The sequence below is a fragment of the Pelophylax lessonae genome (assembly GCF_965119305.1).
Source record: "Pelophylax lessonae genome assembly, chromosome: 8".
NCBI classification, from domain to species: domain Eukaryota; kingdom Metazoa; phylum Chordata; class Amphibia; order Anura; family Ranidae; genus Pelophylax; species Pelophylax lessonae.
This window is the reverse complement of record NC_138775.1, coordinates 89,627,362-89,641,288: the sequence shown is the minus strand read 5'-3', so window position 1 is coordinate 89,641,288 and position 13,927 is coordinate 89,627,362. Positions and strand designations below refer to the sequence as shown.

The following is a 13,927-nucleotide window of genomic DNA, read 5'->3' as shown; positions in this document are numbered from 1 at the left end:
TCATTAAATGGCCCCCACGCTCGCCTGACCCAAATCCAATAGAACACCTCTGAGCATCCTTTCATTCCCAACACATTACCCAGTCCATATCAGTATAGATATCCAGCATTATATTTTTCCCCATTGAGATCTGATGTGTTTTTAAATCTGGAAGGGCCCCAACTTGCTAGCAGAAGATCTTATCTACAGCTTTAGGATTAAGGCTATTTTCTAAACAAAAACATTCACTGCTAATTTAAAGGTGCTCCCTCTCCTCTATCGATATATATATATATATATATATATACAAACCCAAATCCAAAAAAGTTAGGACACTGTACAAATTGTGAATAAAAACAGAATGCAATGATGTAGAACTTTCAAATTTCAATATTTTATTCAGCATACAACATAGATGACATATCAAATGTTTGAACTGAGAAAATGTATCATTTTAAGGGAACAATAAGTTGATTTTAAATTTCATGGCATCAACACATCTCAAAAAAGTTGGGACAAGGCCATGTTTACCACTGTATGGCATTCTCTCTTCTTTTTATAACAGTCTGCAAACGTCTGGGGACTGAGGAGACAAGTTGCTCAAGTTTAGGAATAGGAATGTTGTCCCATTCTTGTCTAATACAGGCTTTTAGTTGCTCAACAGTCTTAGGTCTTCTTTGTTGCATCTTCCTCTTTATGATGCGCCAAATGTTTTCTATGGGTGAAAGATCTGGACTGCAGGCTGGCCATTTCAGTACCCAGATCCTTCTTCTACGCAGCCATGATGTTGTAATTGATGCAGTATGTGGTCTGGCATTGTCATGTTGGAAAATGCAAGGTCTTCCCTGAAAGAGATGACGTCTGGATGGGAGAATATGTTGTTCTAGAACTTGGATATACCTTTCAGCATTGATGGTGTCTTTCCAGATGTGTAAGCTGCCCATGCCACACGCACTCATGCAACCCCATACCATCAGAGATGCAGGCTTCTGAACTGAGCGCTGATAACAACTTGGGTTGTCCTTGTCCTCTTTAGTCCGGATGACATGGTATCCCAGTATTCCAAAAAGAACTTTACATTTTGATTCGTCTGACCACAGAACAGTTTTCCACTTTGCCCCAGTCCATTTTAAATGAGCCTTGGCCCAGCGAAAACGCCTGCGCTTCTGGATCATGTTTAGATATGGCTTCTTTTTTGGCCTATAGAGTTTTAGTTGACAACGGCGAATGGCACGGTGGATTGTGTTCACCAAGAATGTTTTCTGGAAGTATTGCTGAGCCCATGCTGTGATTTCCATTACAGTAGCATTCCTTTATGTGATGCAGTGCCGTCTAAGGGCCCGATGATCACGGGCATCCAGTATGGTTTTCTGGCCTTGACCCTTACACACATAGATTGTTCCAGATTCTCTGAATCTTTGGATGATATTATGCACTGTAGATGATGATAACTTCAAACTCTTTGCAATTTTTCTCTGAGAAACTCCTTTCTGATATTGCTCCACTATTTTTCGCCGCAGCATTGGGGGAATTGGTGATCCTCTGCCCATCTTGACTTCTGAGAGACACTGCCACTCTGAGAGGCTCTTTTTATACCCAATCATGTTGCCAATTGACCTAATAAGTTTCAAATTGGTCCTCTTGCTGTTCCTTATATTTACATTTAACTTCTCCGGCCTCTTATTGCTACCTGTCCCAACTTTTTTGGAATGTGTAGCTCTCATGAAATCCAAAATGAGCCAATATTTAGGAAGACATTTCAAAATCTCTCACTTTCAACATTTGATATGTTATCTATATTATATTGTGAATAAAATATAAGTTTGTGAGCTTTATAAATTAGTCCATTCCTTTTTTACTCACAATTTGTACAGTGTCCCAACTTTTTTGGAATTAGGTTTGTATATATATATATATATATATATATATATATATATATATATATATATATATATATATATATATATATCTTTCATTCACTTGGCTATTTTGCCTTGTGCCAGTGGCTGCTGGGGAGTTGTTGGCTGCTTTACTAGGCTTTCTTCCCCCACAACCAGTGTTGCACCCTCTTTAAACACCAGTGACATCTACTGGGTACTTACATTTTGCTTGTGTTACCTATTACCAAATATTTATCTGGTTTGAGTTACCTTTGCTGATTCCTTCTTGTATATATTGTTGCAAACCCAATTTGTGTTACTTTAAAATATTTGAAACTGTTGTGGTTACTAAAATGTGTACCTATTGCCTTTTACTTTGTGCTATGTATTATTTGCGATCCGTTTATTGAACTCTGATTAGCTAAACCATATCTAAACCTGGAGTGTCAGAAGGGACAGGGAGCTTGCAAGGTCAGAGCAGCATCAGAGGAAAAGCATCATCCAGTAGCATCATCCAGTGGCTCCTACAGGGGTGACAAACATGTTTAATTCAAGATATTACATAATTTTAGAGAAAGACACACTCCTTACTGCAATTCCTTTCATCAGAACCATCACGGCAGTCCCTGACTGAGTCACATTCAGGGTTAATCTTCTTAACACAGGTCCCATCTGCACATTTATAGTTGAAGGAACCACAGGGAACAGCTATATGGGTAAAAACAAAAGAAGGGTTGTTCAGAAGAAGGGTTATACGTACAGATTTCGGCTAAATTTACAGTGGAAATCCAACCAAAACTGTTTCAATATCTTTAGTAAGTACCTTCAAAGGAATAAATAATACATAGCACAGGGGAAATGGGAACCTTTGGCCTGGAGGGCAAATGCAACCAAGTGGTGGGGACAGATTTCTGTAAATTAAAGGATATGTTCACCTTTCGTAACATGTTACACTTGTATTCAGGGTGTAACATGTAACATTGTGACAGCGGGCAGGGGATCTTCTCCCCTCACACGCTGTCACGATTAAAAAAAAACATGGCAGTGCAGAGCTCACCCACCTGGCACCCTCATTCATTCACAGAGGTCAAGGGGGAACTACAACTATTGTCAGCCATTTCAGCAGATGGCTTGCAGTTCTCAAAGAGCTACCAGGGCTCTCATGAGTGTTCTAGCTAGATTGTTGATTCTTCCTGTCATTCAGTAACTGTCTGCCCGTAGGAGGTATGGGCAGACAGCTGCATTGACAGTCCGCAGGAGCCTGAGATTGCACCTGTGATTACAGGCTCCTAAAAAAAGGTATTATTTTTTTCACAAAGGTGAACTTATCCTTTAAATAAAGTCTACCATGCAAAGTGTGCTATAGTGTTGCACTGATTGATTGAAACAGGTTATTATGATACCTGTTTTTTACATCTTCTAGCATCAGCTTCCTTTTTGGTTATTTCTATTCTGTCCCATGATACTGCAGAACCACAAAGAAGTAATTGCAGGAATGCTTCCTTTCGCCAGGCACTAAAGAAGGAACAGGTTGCTATATAATGCCCACCATATGTCTTTACAGCAGCTCCCACCTTGATTAACCACTTTAAGACTGGAAGGATTTGCCCCCCTTAATGACCAGGCCCTATTTTGCGATTTGGCACTGCGTTACTTTAACGGACAATTGTGTGGTCGTGCAACACTGTACCCAAATAAAATTGATGTCATTTTTTTCCCCATAAATAGAGCTTTATTTTGGTGGTATTTGATCACATGTACGATTTTTATTTTTTGCACTATAATCAAAAAAAGAGCGACAATTTTGAAAAAAAAAAAACAATATTTTTTCACATTCTGACATGTGACTATGACATTCTCAAAAAAATTTAAAAAACAAAATTTTAACATTTCAGGCCAATTTGTTTTCTGCTACATATTTTTGGTAAAAAAAATGGCAATAGGTGTATTTTGATTGGTTTGTGCAAAAGTTATTGCGTCTACTAACTACAGGAAAGATTTATGTCATTTTTATTGTTTTTTTTTTACTAGTAATGGCAGCAATCTGCGATTTTTTGCGGGACTGCGACATTGCGGCGGACAGATCGGACCCCTAACTGACATTTATGACACTTTTGGGAGCACCAGTGACATTACTATAGTAATCAGTGCTAAAAATATGCACTATTACTGTAATAATGACACTGGCAGGGAATGGGGTCAACCCTGTGGGTGATCAGGGGGTTAAATGTGAGCCTAGGGTAGTGATTCTAACGGTGGGGGGGCGTGGCTTCTGAAATGACCTTAGAGACATGTGATCCTATATAGAAGGATCACATGGGCTCTATGACCATTCCATGGAGAAGGATGGTAGGCTGTGTTTACAACAGCCGACTGTCCTCCTCTCTAAGTGGGGAACGATCGCAGGTGTCAGGCGGCAATCGGAGCCGTCTGACACACGCATCGGCTTCCCCACTGACGATCGGGGGCGGGAGCACGCCTGCCGGCAGCGCTCGCTCGCTTGCCCCCTTGCTGCCACCAAGCGAGCAATGTTTCCATAGGTTGTTTTGCTTGTACGAGCCACCCTTGGCTCGTGGTTAATGAGCGATTTTCTTGAAGCTTGTAGCTCTAAAACGCTCAACCATACAAATCCCATTCATTTTAATTGCCCCTGTTCACATCTGAGTGTTCTGTTGCCTGAAGCAAAACCCCTTTCTCTCAAAAAAGTACATGAGCTTCTTTTTTTTGCAGATTACAAGCATTTTTGGCCCCAAAGAGTTTAATAGAAACGCCTGACTTGAGCGTTTTACAAGCGTTTTTATGCTCAAATATCAGCTTTCCAACCTTAATCTCTTCTCCCTCTCCTCCCCCAGGGCTTTCTATTGGCTAAACAAAAACACCTGAAGCTGTAAAATGCTTGTAATACGCTTCAGAAAAAGCTTGTAAAAAGCTGCAAAAAAAGCTTAAAAAAACACCCGAAACATGCCAGAAAATCGATACGCTCAGATGTAAATGGAGCCGAAAGGTGAAGTCTCTATACTACTGCCCAACAGCTCAAAATATAGTATTAGAACTGGCCCAGGAGGCAAATGTCATCTGCCTCCCAGCACAGTCCTGTACTGGTACATACAAGATTATAATACAAACCTTCCATTCTGACTACATTTAGAGAACACCAAGCCAGATATGCTAATGAGGAAGGTGAAAACATGGGTACTTTTTGTAAAGCTAATCCCCTGTATATTGTAAGTGGTATAGTTAAGCACTGTTCACTTATACTAGTATACCAATTTGAATTATTTTGCATTTTTGTGTGCATTCTTGTGTACTTTGTATTTTGGGGCTCTTAGCTTTCATAAAATATTGAAGGGTAAGATATGAATGTTGCAATTGGCAGATCGCTCGTTTCAGTTGTTTAGTCCATTTACTTAAGATTTGTGATATTTTATTGCTCATTAATAACATTCTTGAAGGGGTTTTGGTATTCAAAACAGATTTCATTAAATGTGTTAATTACATGAGTTAATAGTCTCTACTGACTAGTCTAGTGTCTAGACTGCAGCAGTAACATTAGCTGGACGTGTACTTTCAACTTTCAGTCCCTGCTATATGCTGAATCGACTGAGTCACTGCAAATGGCAACTTTATAGACATCTATTGCCATGACTAATTGCATTAAAAGAAAAATATTATCTTGAAGAAGAACTTTAATTTACAAGTTGGCAATAGCGATTCTTGTGAGAGGAAAAACAGTTTTTTATCTATTTGTTGAGATTGAAGCATGCCCAAAAACATACATTATCTAAATTCAACAAGATTTGGGCAGTTTGGCTAAACTCATCCAATGCCAATCTGGCGTTGGGGGCAGTAGGCACTTTAGGCTCTGTTGCATGCATTTGTGCATAAATTTTCCACCTGCATACATGTAACAGGTTTTGTAGAGAATATAAAAATGACTAAGCTTGTCTATGAATTTTAGGGATATGCGCTCATGTGCCTGCAGTGCTTCCTCTAAATCTAAATCATCCAGACTCCTATTTCCAGCTGTTTTTTTTTTGATGTAGGGTAGGGTTTATTTTGTGAGATAATCACATGAAATATTTGGGGACAATCTGGGTGGTGACTGTTATCATCAAATGTGCCTAAAATAGTATATACACTCTATTGTCAAAAGTATTGGGACACGTGCTTTTACACGCACAAGAACTTTAATGGCATCCCAGTCATGGTCTGTAGGGTTCAATATTGAGTTAGCCCACCCTTTGCAGCTATAACAGCTTCAGCTCTTCTGGAAAGGCTGTCCACAAGGTTTAGTAGTGTGTGTCTATGGGAATGTTTGATCATTCTTTCAGAAGCGCATTTGTGAGGTCAGGCACTAATGTTGGACAAGAAGGCCTGACTTGCAGTCTCCGTTCTAATTCACCCAAAGGTGTGCTATCGGGTTGTTAAAGGCCAGGACTGTGCAGGCCAGTCAAGTTCCTCCACCCCAAACTCGCTCATCCATGTCTTTATGGACCTTGCTTTGTGCACTGTTGTGCAGTCTTGTTATAACAGGAAGGGACCATTCTCAAACTGTTCCTACAAAGCTGGGAGCATGAAATTGTCCAAAATGTTTTGGTATGCTGACGCCTTAAAAGTACCCTTCACTGGAGCTAAAGGGCCAAGCCCAACCCCTGAAAAACATCCCCACACCATAACCCCCCCCCCCCCCATCAAATGATTCGGAACATGAAGCCACTGACATTACCGTCGCATGCGCTCTGGAGGTCCGGCATACAATGCCAGGCCTTCAGAGCCCGTGATGTAAACGTCAGATTCTGCGCCACTGACGAAAGGAAGACCGGAGGAGATGTCAGCCCTCTCAGCGGTGACAGAGAGGCACTTGAGGGCTTCGTTCTAAGGTACTAGCACATTATGACCTTGCCTTGCAGGAGATTTTATTTTTTTATTCCATCCACTGCAGTTTACTACTGCTTTAAAAAATCATGTGGTGTTCATTACTCGTATTTAGTTAATTTTCATTTATATGCTTCTACATTAGCTGTAGGAAGGAATTCATTATATAACACAAGCAGTTACTGTAGATTCACCGGAGAACATGAAAGATGTATGGGGTACCTTGGTTACACTGCTGTTCATCTGTGCCATTAATACAGTCCTTAATTCCATTACATATCTGAGTAGAATTAATACATTCCCCATCTGAGCACTCATAACTGGCAGGACACACTGACAAAAAAAAAACAATTAAAACACTCAATACAGGTTTTGATACATAGATTATGTAATAAATACATATATCATTACCAAGAGGAACTGGAAAGGTGGGCTTATTCAATGAGGTAGTGCAAACAGAACTGGAAGTATGCACATTTTTATCACCAATGACAAATATAAGTTAATTTTGCTTTTACGTAGGTCGATTACTTTAAATTGCTCACTCTGAGTCACTGCACTATGCACATTGCTCTTCGCCTTACTTAAGCAAAAACTCTTAGATGTACAATTCTTTTTTTTTTTTTTTATTTCTTTTTTTTTGCAGTTATTTGGCAAGAGGATTTTCTGTGAAGGTTCCCATTTATTCAGACCCTGCTGTAGCTAGTAGTAGCTAGTTGCAGTCAACTGGACTAGGTGTGTAATATTAGAGTTCCACCCAAAAGTGGAAGATCTGCTTTTCTGCTTCCTCCCTCCCTCCGATGCCACATTTGGCACTTTTCAAGGGGGGAGGGGGAGCGGGGAGCGCACACCTATCAAAAACAGGTAGCCGCTCTCACTTCTGTGTAAGGTCACCGTGGCGACCTACGTCATTTAGGGCCCCTCCTCTTTCCCGCCGCTGCCTTCTGGGAGACACACAGGTCCCAGAAGACAGCGGGACCATTCAGAAAGCGCAGTAGGAAACAGGCTATGAAGCAGCAAGGCTTCACTTCCTGTTTCCCTCGGTAAGGATGCTGTCGTCTGCACCGGAAGCCGATGCAGCTAGGGGTGCCAACAGCGTGGGATACCTGGACAGGTAAGTGTCATTTTAAAAGTCAGCAGCTACAGTATTTATAGCTGCTGACTTTTATTTATTTTTTTTCAATACAGGCTGGAAGCTACTAATCCAAGTAGCTTCCTTAGTTTGTCAAGAAACATATCCAAGCATTTAGAGTCACCAGGGTAACTCAGTTACCTTTATCCAATCACTATTACATGTGTCAAGGCAGATGTTGACTGTCCAAGGATATGGCGCACAGTCTGAAAGTCTGTGAAACCACCCTGTTCTAGTTCCAAAATAGTTTCATAATTAAATGCCCCTTTCACACGATTGGACCATCTGTCCATTTTTCATCCATCTATTGATGGATGAAAAACCAGACAGAAATTTCGTTTTACAGTATGGACCAAGGGATGTGGGCAGATGATCATCCCTTGGTCCATCTGTTTACATTCATGTCTGTTTCGGTCTGTTTTTTTAAACAGACAAGGCTCCATCAAGACCCATTGAAATAGAATTGAATGGATGTAAACGGATGCCATCTGGTTACATTCATTCTGTTTATGTCCATTTTTAGGCAAGAAACATTTTTTTGTTTATGCTTTTGTCACCTCTGATTAGTCTCTGCAACAACTAAGAAAAGAAATACAAATGTAGAGCCCCTTTCATACGAATGTTCCGATCAAGTCTGTCTGTCCTTTTTTCAGGCAGACCTAATCAGACCCTCCATTCTCCTCTATGGAGTGGTGGGTGTAAATGGATATGTATCTGTTTACACCCACCTACATCTGATCCGCTAAGAACAGATGGATGAGGATCAGTTTCCCATATGTCCAGCAGATTGGATCGGATGGCAGTTGGGTGTAAAGGGACAGGTGGTCTGTTTACATCCAACCACCCATAGAGGAGAACAGGCTGTGTCCAAGTGAGGAGAATGGAGGAATGCTTCCCACTGTGCTACTGTATTCTGACAGCGGGACTCCTTCACCGTCAGAATACACTAATCAGCACTGCAGCGGATTGAGTGTAGCCACTGACTGAATGAAAGCTTTCTAACAGTCCCATTCAACAGAAGCTGATCTACCAATAGACTCCTGCCAAACAAGGAGGGCCTCACACAGATTGAAATTCGCCCGTTCCATGCTGAACTGGCAGAATTTTAATCCGTGTGTATCCAAGTCTATTTTGACTTTCTAGATGCTAACTTGGAGTTGGTGCTAATGGGGCACACATTTCAGGTCAGCACCTAGAAAGTAGAGGGGTATAAAGAGAAGTTTTTATGAATACTCTGCAGTTCTTGTGAGGATATTGACTGCCTGACTGTGTTTCAACACTGATTGTGTTTCAACTACCTGCCATCGGGGACCACGCCCCTTTGTTTATTTACTATTGGTGGGAACCTAACATGTCAGACACTGGGAGGCAAGCGACGTGTGGACGTGTGTTTTTTTTTTCGGGTTGGCAGAGTCCATTGTGATTGATGTTGGATTTACTTCGGGGGACATTTTTTTTTTTTCAACAAAGAACTTGTCAAAACTGTCTTTTTGTTTTTAATTATTTTTGAAATTTGTTTAGTGAATGGGTAGGGATGCAGTGTACCCCATATTCATTCACAAAATCCCCCCACCCCATAGACCCCCCACAAGCACTGTCCAGTGACCCTTGTCCCCATCAACATGGGGGAACTCCACCCTGCTTTTTTTTTTTTTTTTAATTTGAATGTCAGGTGGGAATTTCGCTGACAGCAGATGAGTCATGGTTGTTAAGGAAGCAGCGGCCAGGAGGCTGCCCCACCCCTTAACAACCAGCTATTATCTAATTAATTTGAGAAATTTGTTCATTTGGATGTTTCAAACATCCGAATGAAACAAACAAATATTGTTTAATGAACTAATGTTTAATTCGGATTTGTTGAAATTCGTTACTGTTGTATTCGCAAACTCGGATACAACTGAATTTCTGGATAAGGAAAATATTGTTAGAATGTCTAATCAGGATCTAGCATATCTACCAATTTTTAAACAAAATTTTGGGGGAAATTAGGACTTTTTTTCCCTCATTTCTACATTGATGGGAAAAGCAAGGGACAGCATTTTTTTGCTAGGCAATACGCACTTACGTTCTGCTACATGAAAAATATTTATTCCGTTTACTCACCACAGTTTCTCTCATCCAACCCGTTTGGACAATCCTTAACACCATCGCATAACGGAACACACATACCATCAATTTCGCACAGGTACTCCCCAGGGCAAGCTGCACAAAGAGAGATGATGTGACAACGTTTGGACTTTAGAAACACAGCAGGCTTTTGTAAAAATGTTTTGAAGAAGGCTAATATTACACAGTACAACTCACGGTCTGATAGATTGTAGAGGCTGTAGGAGGCCTGTATTCCTGGGCCAGTTTGTGCTGCTTGACAGGAAAATTTTATTGTGATATTATTTGATTTCCCTTTGATTCTTTCAGTGTGGGATCTAAGCGTACGTAATCCACAGAGCCTAAGGATTAAAAGTAGCACAAATTAGTAGCACAAATTAGTACAAAATAGAACTGTCAACATAGGCAGCATACAATAATGGAAATTTGTCACAATAATAGATGGAATATAACCCCTTCCCTGCCAGTGTCATTAGTACAGTGACAGTGCATATTTTTAGCAACTCTTTACTGTACTGGTGACACTGGTTCCCAAAAAAGTGTGAGAAGCAGGCCCGGACTGGGACATAAAATAGGCCCGGGCATTTTAGGCTGAGCAGCACATTTTTTTTTTTTTTAAACAAAATGACCAATGATAAACAACTACCAGTTTCTCTATGTTTTTTCGTTATATTTAGCATGCACACCCATGCGATCCGATTCTGCAAATCGCGCTGCGTTTTGAAAACCGATTGTGGGGTGTCGTTAACCTAACATACACTCCGCAATCTGTTTGCATTAACGGGTTGCTATTTAGATGCAGTCCGTATTTAGTGTGAACCCAGGCTAAGAGATAACAGGTAATTTTAGGGTACATTAAAAATATATTACCCAATTTTGAGTTTGTATCAAGTAAATAAATACCCAACATGTCAAACCTTAAGACTATGCATGCCCGAAAATAGCAACACATTTCAGTACCCTATATTTTCCATTGGCAAAGCTATTAAAGATCATAGAGGTCATCAGTTCAGAGTTAACCATGAATAATGATCCTATAATTATTGCTCTCATTCCAGTGTGCAGGGTGATATATTACACGTGTAGTAAAATCAAGGTTTTTGTTCACAGGCGCCCCCAAAATTTGCATGTAGTTTCGTAGGGTGGTGGAGGGATAGGGATGACATCAGTAGCAGCGGTAGTAGTGGGGATAGGGATGACATCAGTAGTGGTGGTAGGATAGGGATGACATCAGTGGCAGTGGAGGTGGGGATAGGGATGACATCAGTGGCAGTGGGAATAGGAATGACATCAGTGGCAGTGGTAGGGGGGATTGGGATGACATCAGGGGCAGTGGTAGGGGGGATTGGGATGACATCAGTGGCAGTGGTGGTGGGGATAGAGGTGACATCAGTGGTGGTGGAGATAGGGGTGACATCAGTGGCAGTGGTGGTGGGGATAGGGGTTACATCAGTGGCTGTGGGAATAGGAATGACATCAGTGGCAGTGGGGATTGGGATGACATCAGTGGCAGTGGTGGGGATAGGGATGACATCAGTGGCGGTGGTGGTGGGGATAGCGTTGGCATCACTGGTGGTTGGGATAGAGATAACATCAGTGACGGTGTTGAGGATAAGGTTGACATCAGTGGGAGAAGTGGTAAGGATAGGGATAACATCAGTGGCAGTGGTGGTGGGGATAAGGATGACATCAGTGACAGTGGTGGTGGGGATAGGAATGACAATGTTCACTGCCACTGATATCATCCCTATCCTCACCACCATTGCCACTGATGTCATCCCTATCCCCACCTCCCCACCACCACCGCTACTAATGTCATCCCTATCCCCCATCACCACTGTCTCATGGGAGGGGTGGAGATCAGACAGAGGGATGGCGGTGGGAGGGATGAGATCAGGCAGAAGGATGGCAGTGGGAGGGATGGGATCAGGCAGAGGGATGGGATCAGGCAGAGGGATGGCAGTGGGAGACATGGGATCAGGCAGAGGGATGGCGGTTGGAGGGATGGGATGAGGCAGAGGGATGGTGGTGGGAGAGATGGGATGAGGCATAGGGATGGCGGTGGGAGGGATGGGATCAGGCAGAGGGATGGCGGTGGGAGGGATGGGATGGGATCAGGCAGAGGGATGGCGCTGGGAGGGGTGGGATCAGGCAGAGGGATGGCGGTGGGAGGGATGGGATGAGGCAGAGGGATGGCGGTGGAAGAGATGGGATGAGGCAGTGGGATGGCGGTGGGAGAGATGGGATGAGGCAGAGGGATGGCGGTGGGAGAGATGGGATGAGGCAGAGGGATGGCGGTGGGAGGGATGGGATGAGGCAGAGGGATGGTGGTGGGAGGGATAGGATCAGGCAGAGGGATGGCAGTGGGAGGGATGGGATCAGGCAGAGGGATGGGATCAGGCAGAGGGATGGCGCTGGGAGGGATGGAATGAGTCAGAGGGATGGCGTTGGGAGAGATGGGATGAGGCAGAGGGATGGCGGTGGGAGAGATGGGATGAGGCTTAGGGATGGCGGTGGGAGGGATGGGATCAGGCAGAGGGATGGCGGTGGGAGGGATGGGATCAGGCAGAGAGATGGCTGTGGGAGGGATGGGATCAGGCAGAGGGGTGGCGGTGGGAGGGATGGGATCAGGCAGAGGGATGGTGGTGGGAGAGATGGGATGAGGCAGAGGGATGGCGCTGGGAGGGATGGGATGAGGCAGAGGGATGGCGGTGGGAGAGATGGGATGAGGCAGAGGGATGGCGGTGGGAGGGATGGGATGAGGCAGAGGGATGGTGGTGGGAGGGATAGGATCAGGCAGAGGGATGGCGGTGGGAGGGATGGGATCAGGCAGAGGGATGGGATCAGGCAGAGGGATGGCGCTGGGAGGGATGTGATGAGTCAGAGGGATGGCGGTGGGAGAGATGGGATGAGGCAGAGGGATGGCGGTGGGAGAGATGGGATGAGGTAGAGGGACGGCGGTGGGAGGGATGGGATCAGGCAGAGGGATGGCGGTGGGAGGGATGGGATCAGGCAGAGAGATGGCGGTGGGAGGGATGGGATCAGGCAGAGGGGTGGCGGTGGGAGGGATGGGATCAGGCAGAGGGATGGTGGTGGGAGAGATGGGATGAGGCAGAGGGATGGTGCTGGGAGGGATGGGATGAGGCAGAGGGATGGCGGTGGGAGAGATGGGATGAGGCAGAGGGATGGCGGTGGGAGAGATGGGATGAGGCAGAGGGATGGCGGTGGGAGAGATGGGATGATGCAGAGGGATGGGATCCGGCAGAGGGATGGCGGTGGGAGAGATGGGATCAGGCAGAGGGATGGCGGTGGGAGAGATGGGATCAGGCAGTGGGATGGCTGTGGGAGGGATGACTGCCGGAGGCCAGAGAACCACAAATCCCAGCGGTGTTGTGCCCTTTACTTACCTTGCAGAGTTGCAGGCCTTGGGTGCCGGTGTCTGCGGTGCGGCTGCTCACTGTTCCCACTTTCCAATCAAGCAGAAGGGGTCCCCTCTAGCTCCACCCCTTTCAGTCACCTGACATCTTCGTTTCCTTCCATCCCTCCTGAGCTACGCTGGATGGCTGCGGTGCCGGCCGCAGTGAGCGGCGCTGGGCTCAGCATCAGCTCGGCGGCTGCCACTAGTGCCTTAGGAGTGGGGACAGTCACATACCCGGGTCGGCCAGAAGAATATACAGTGCAGCGATAATGCGGCCCTCTCCGCTGAATCGGCCGTGGAGAGGCCAGCTCGGGACTCGGACGGAGGGACACACACAAAAGTGACATGCGCCCGGAGGCCTCGGCCCACCAGGCATATGCCCCGTCTGCCCTATGGCCAGTCCGGGCCTGGTGAGAAGTGTCAGTTAGGTGTCTAATGTGTCAGCCGCAATATCACAGTCCTGCTATAAGCGGCTGACCGTCGCCATTACTAGTAAAAAATAAAAAAAAATTCCATAAATATATCCCATAGTTTGTA

At 44.4% G+C, this 13,927-nt stretch overlaps 1 protein-coding gene across 1 annotated transcript in view; it reads right to left on the bottom strand.

Moving 5' to 3' along the window:
- Nucleotides 1-13,927, bottom strand: part of TMPRSS6 (transmembrane serine protease 6) — a 320,000-nt gene that overhangs the window by 103,435 nt on the left and 202,638 nt on the right. Inside the window, exons 11-14 of the mRNA XM_082265211.1 lie at nt 10,171-10,313; nt 9,970-10,068; nt 6,957-7,067; nt 2,451-2,567 (exon numbers count right to left, since the gene is read on the bottom strand). Coding sequence (XP_082121337.1) covers nt 2,451-2,567; nt 6,957-7,067; nt 9,970-10,068; nt 10,171-10,313 — 470 coding nt within the window. The remainder of the gene's footprint in view (nt 1-2,450; nt 2,568-6,956; nt 7,068-9,969; nt 10,069-10,170; nt 10,314-13,927) is intronic.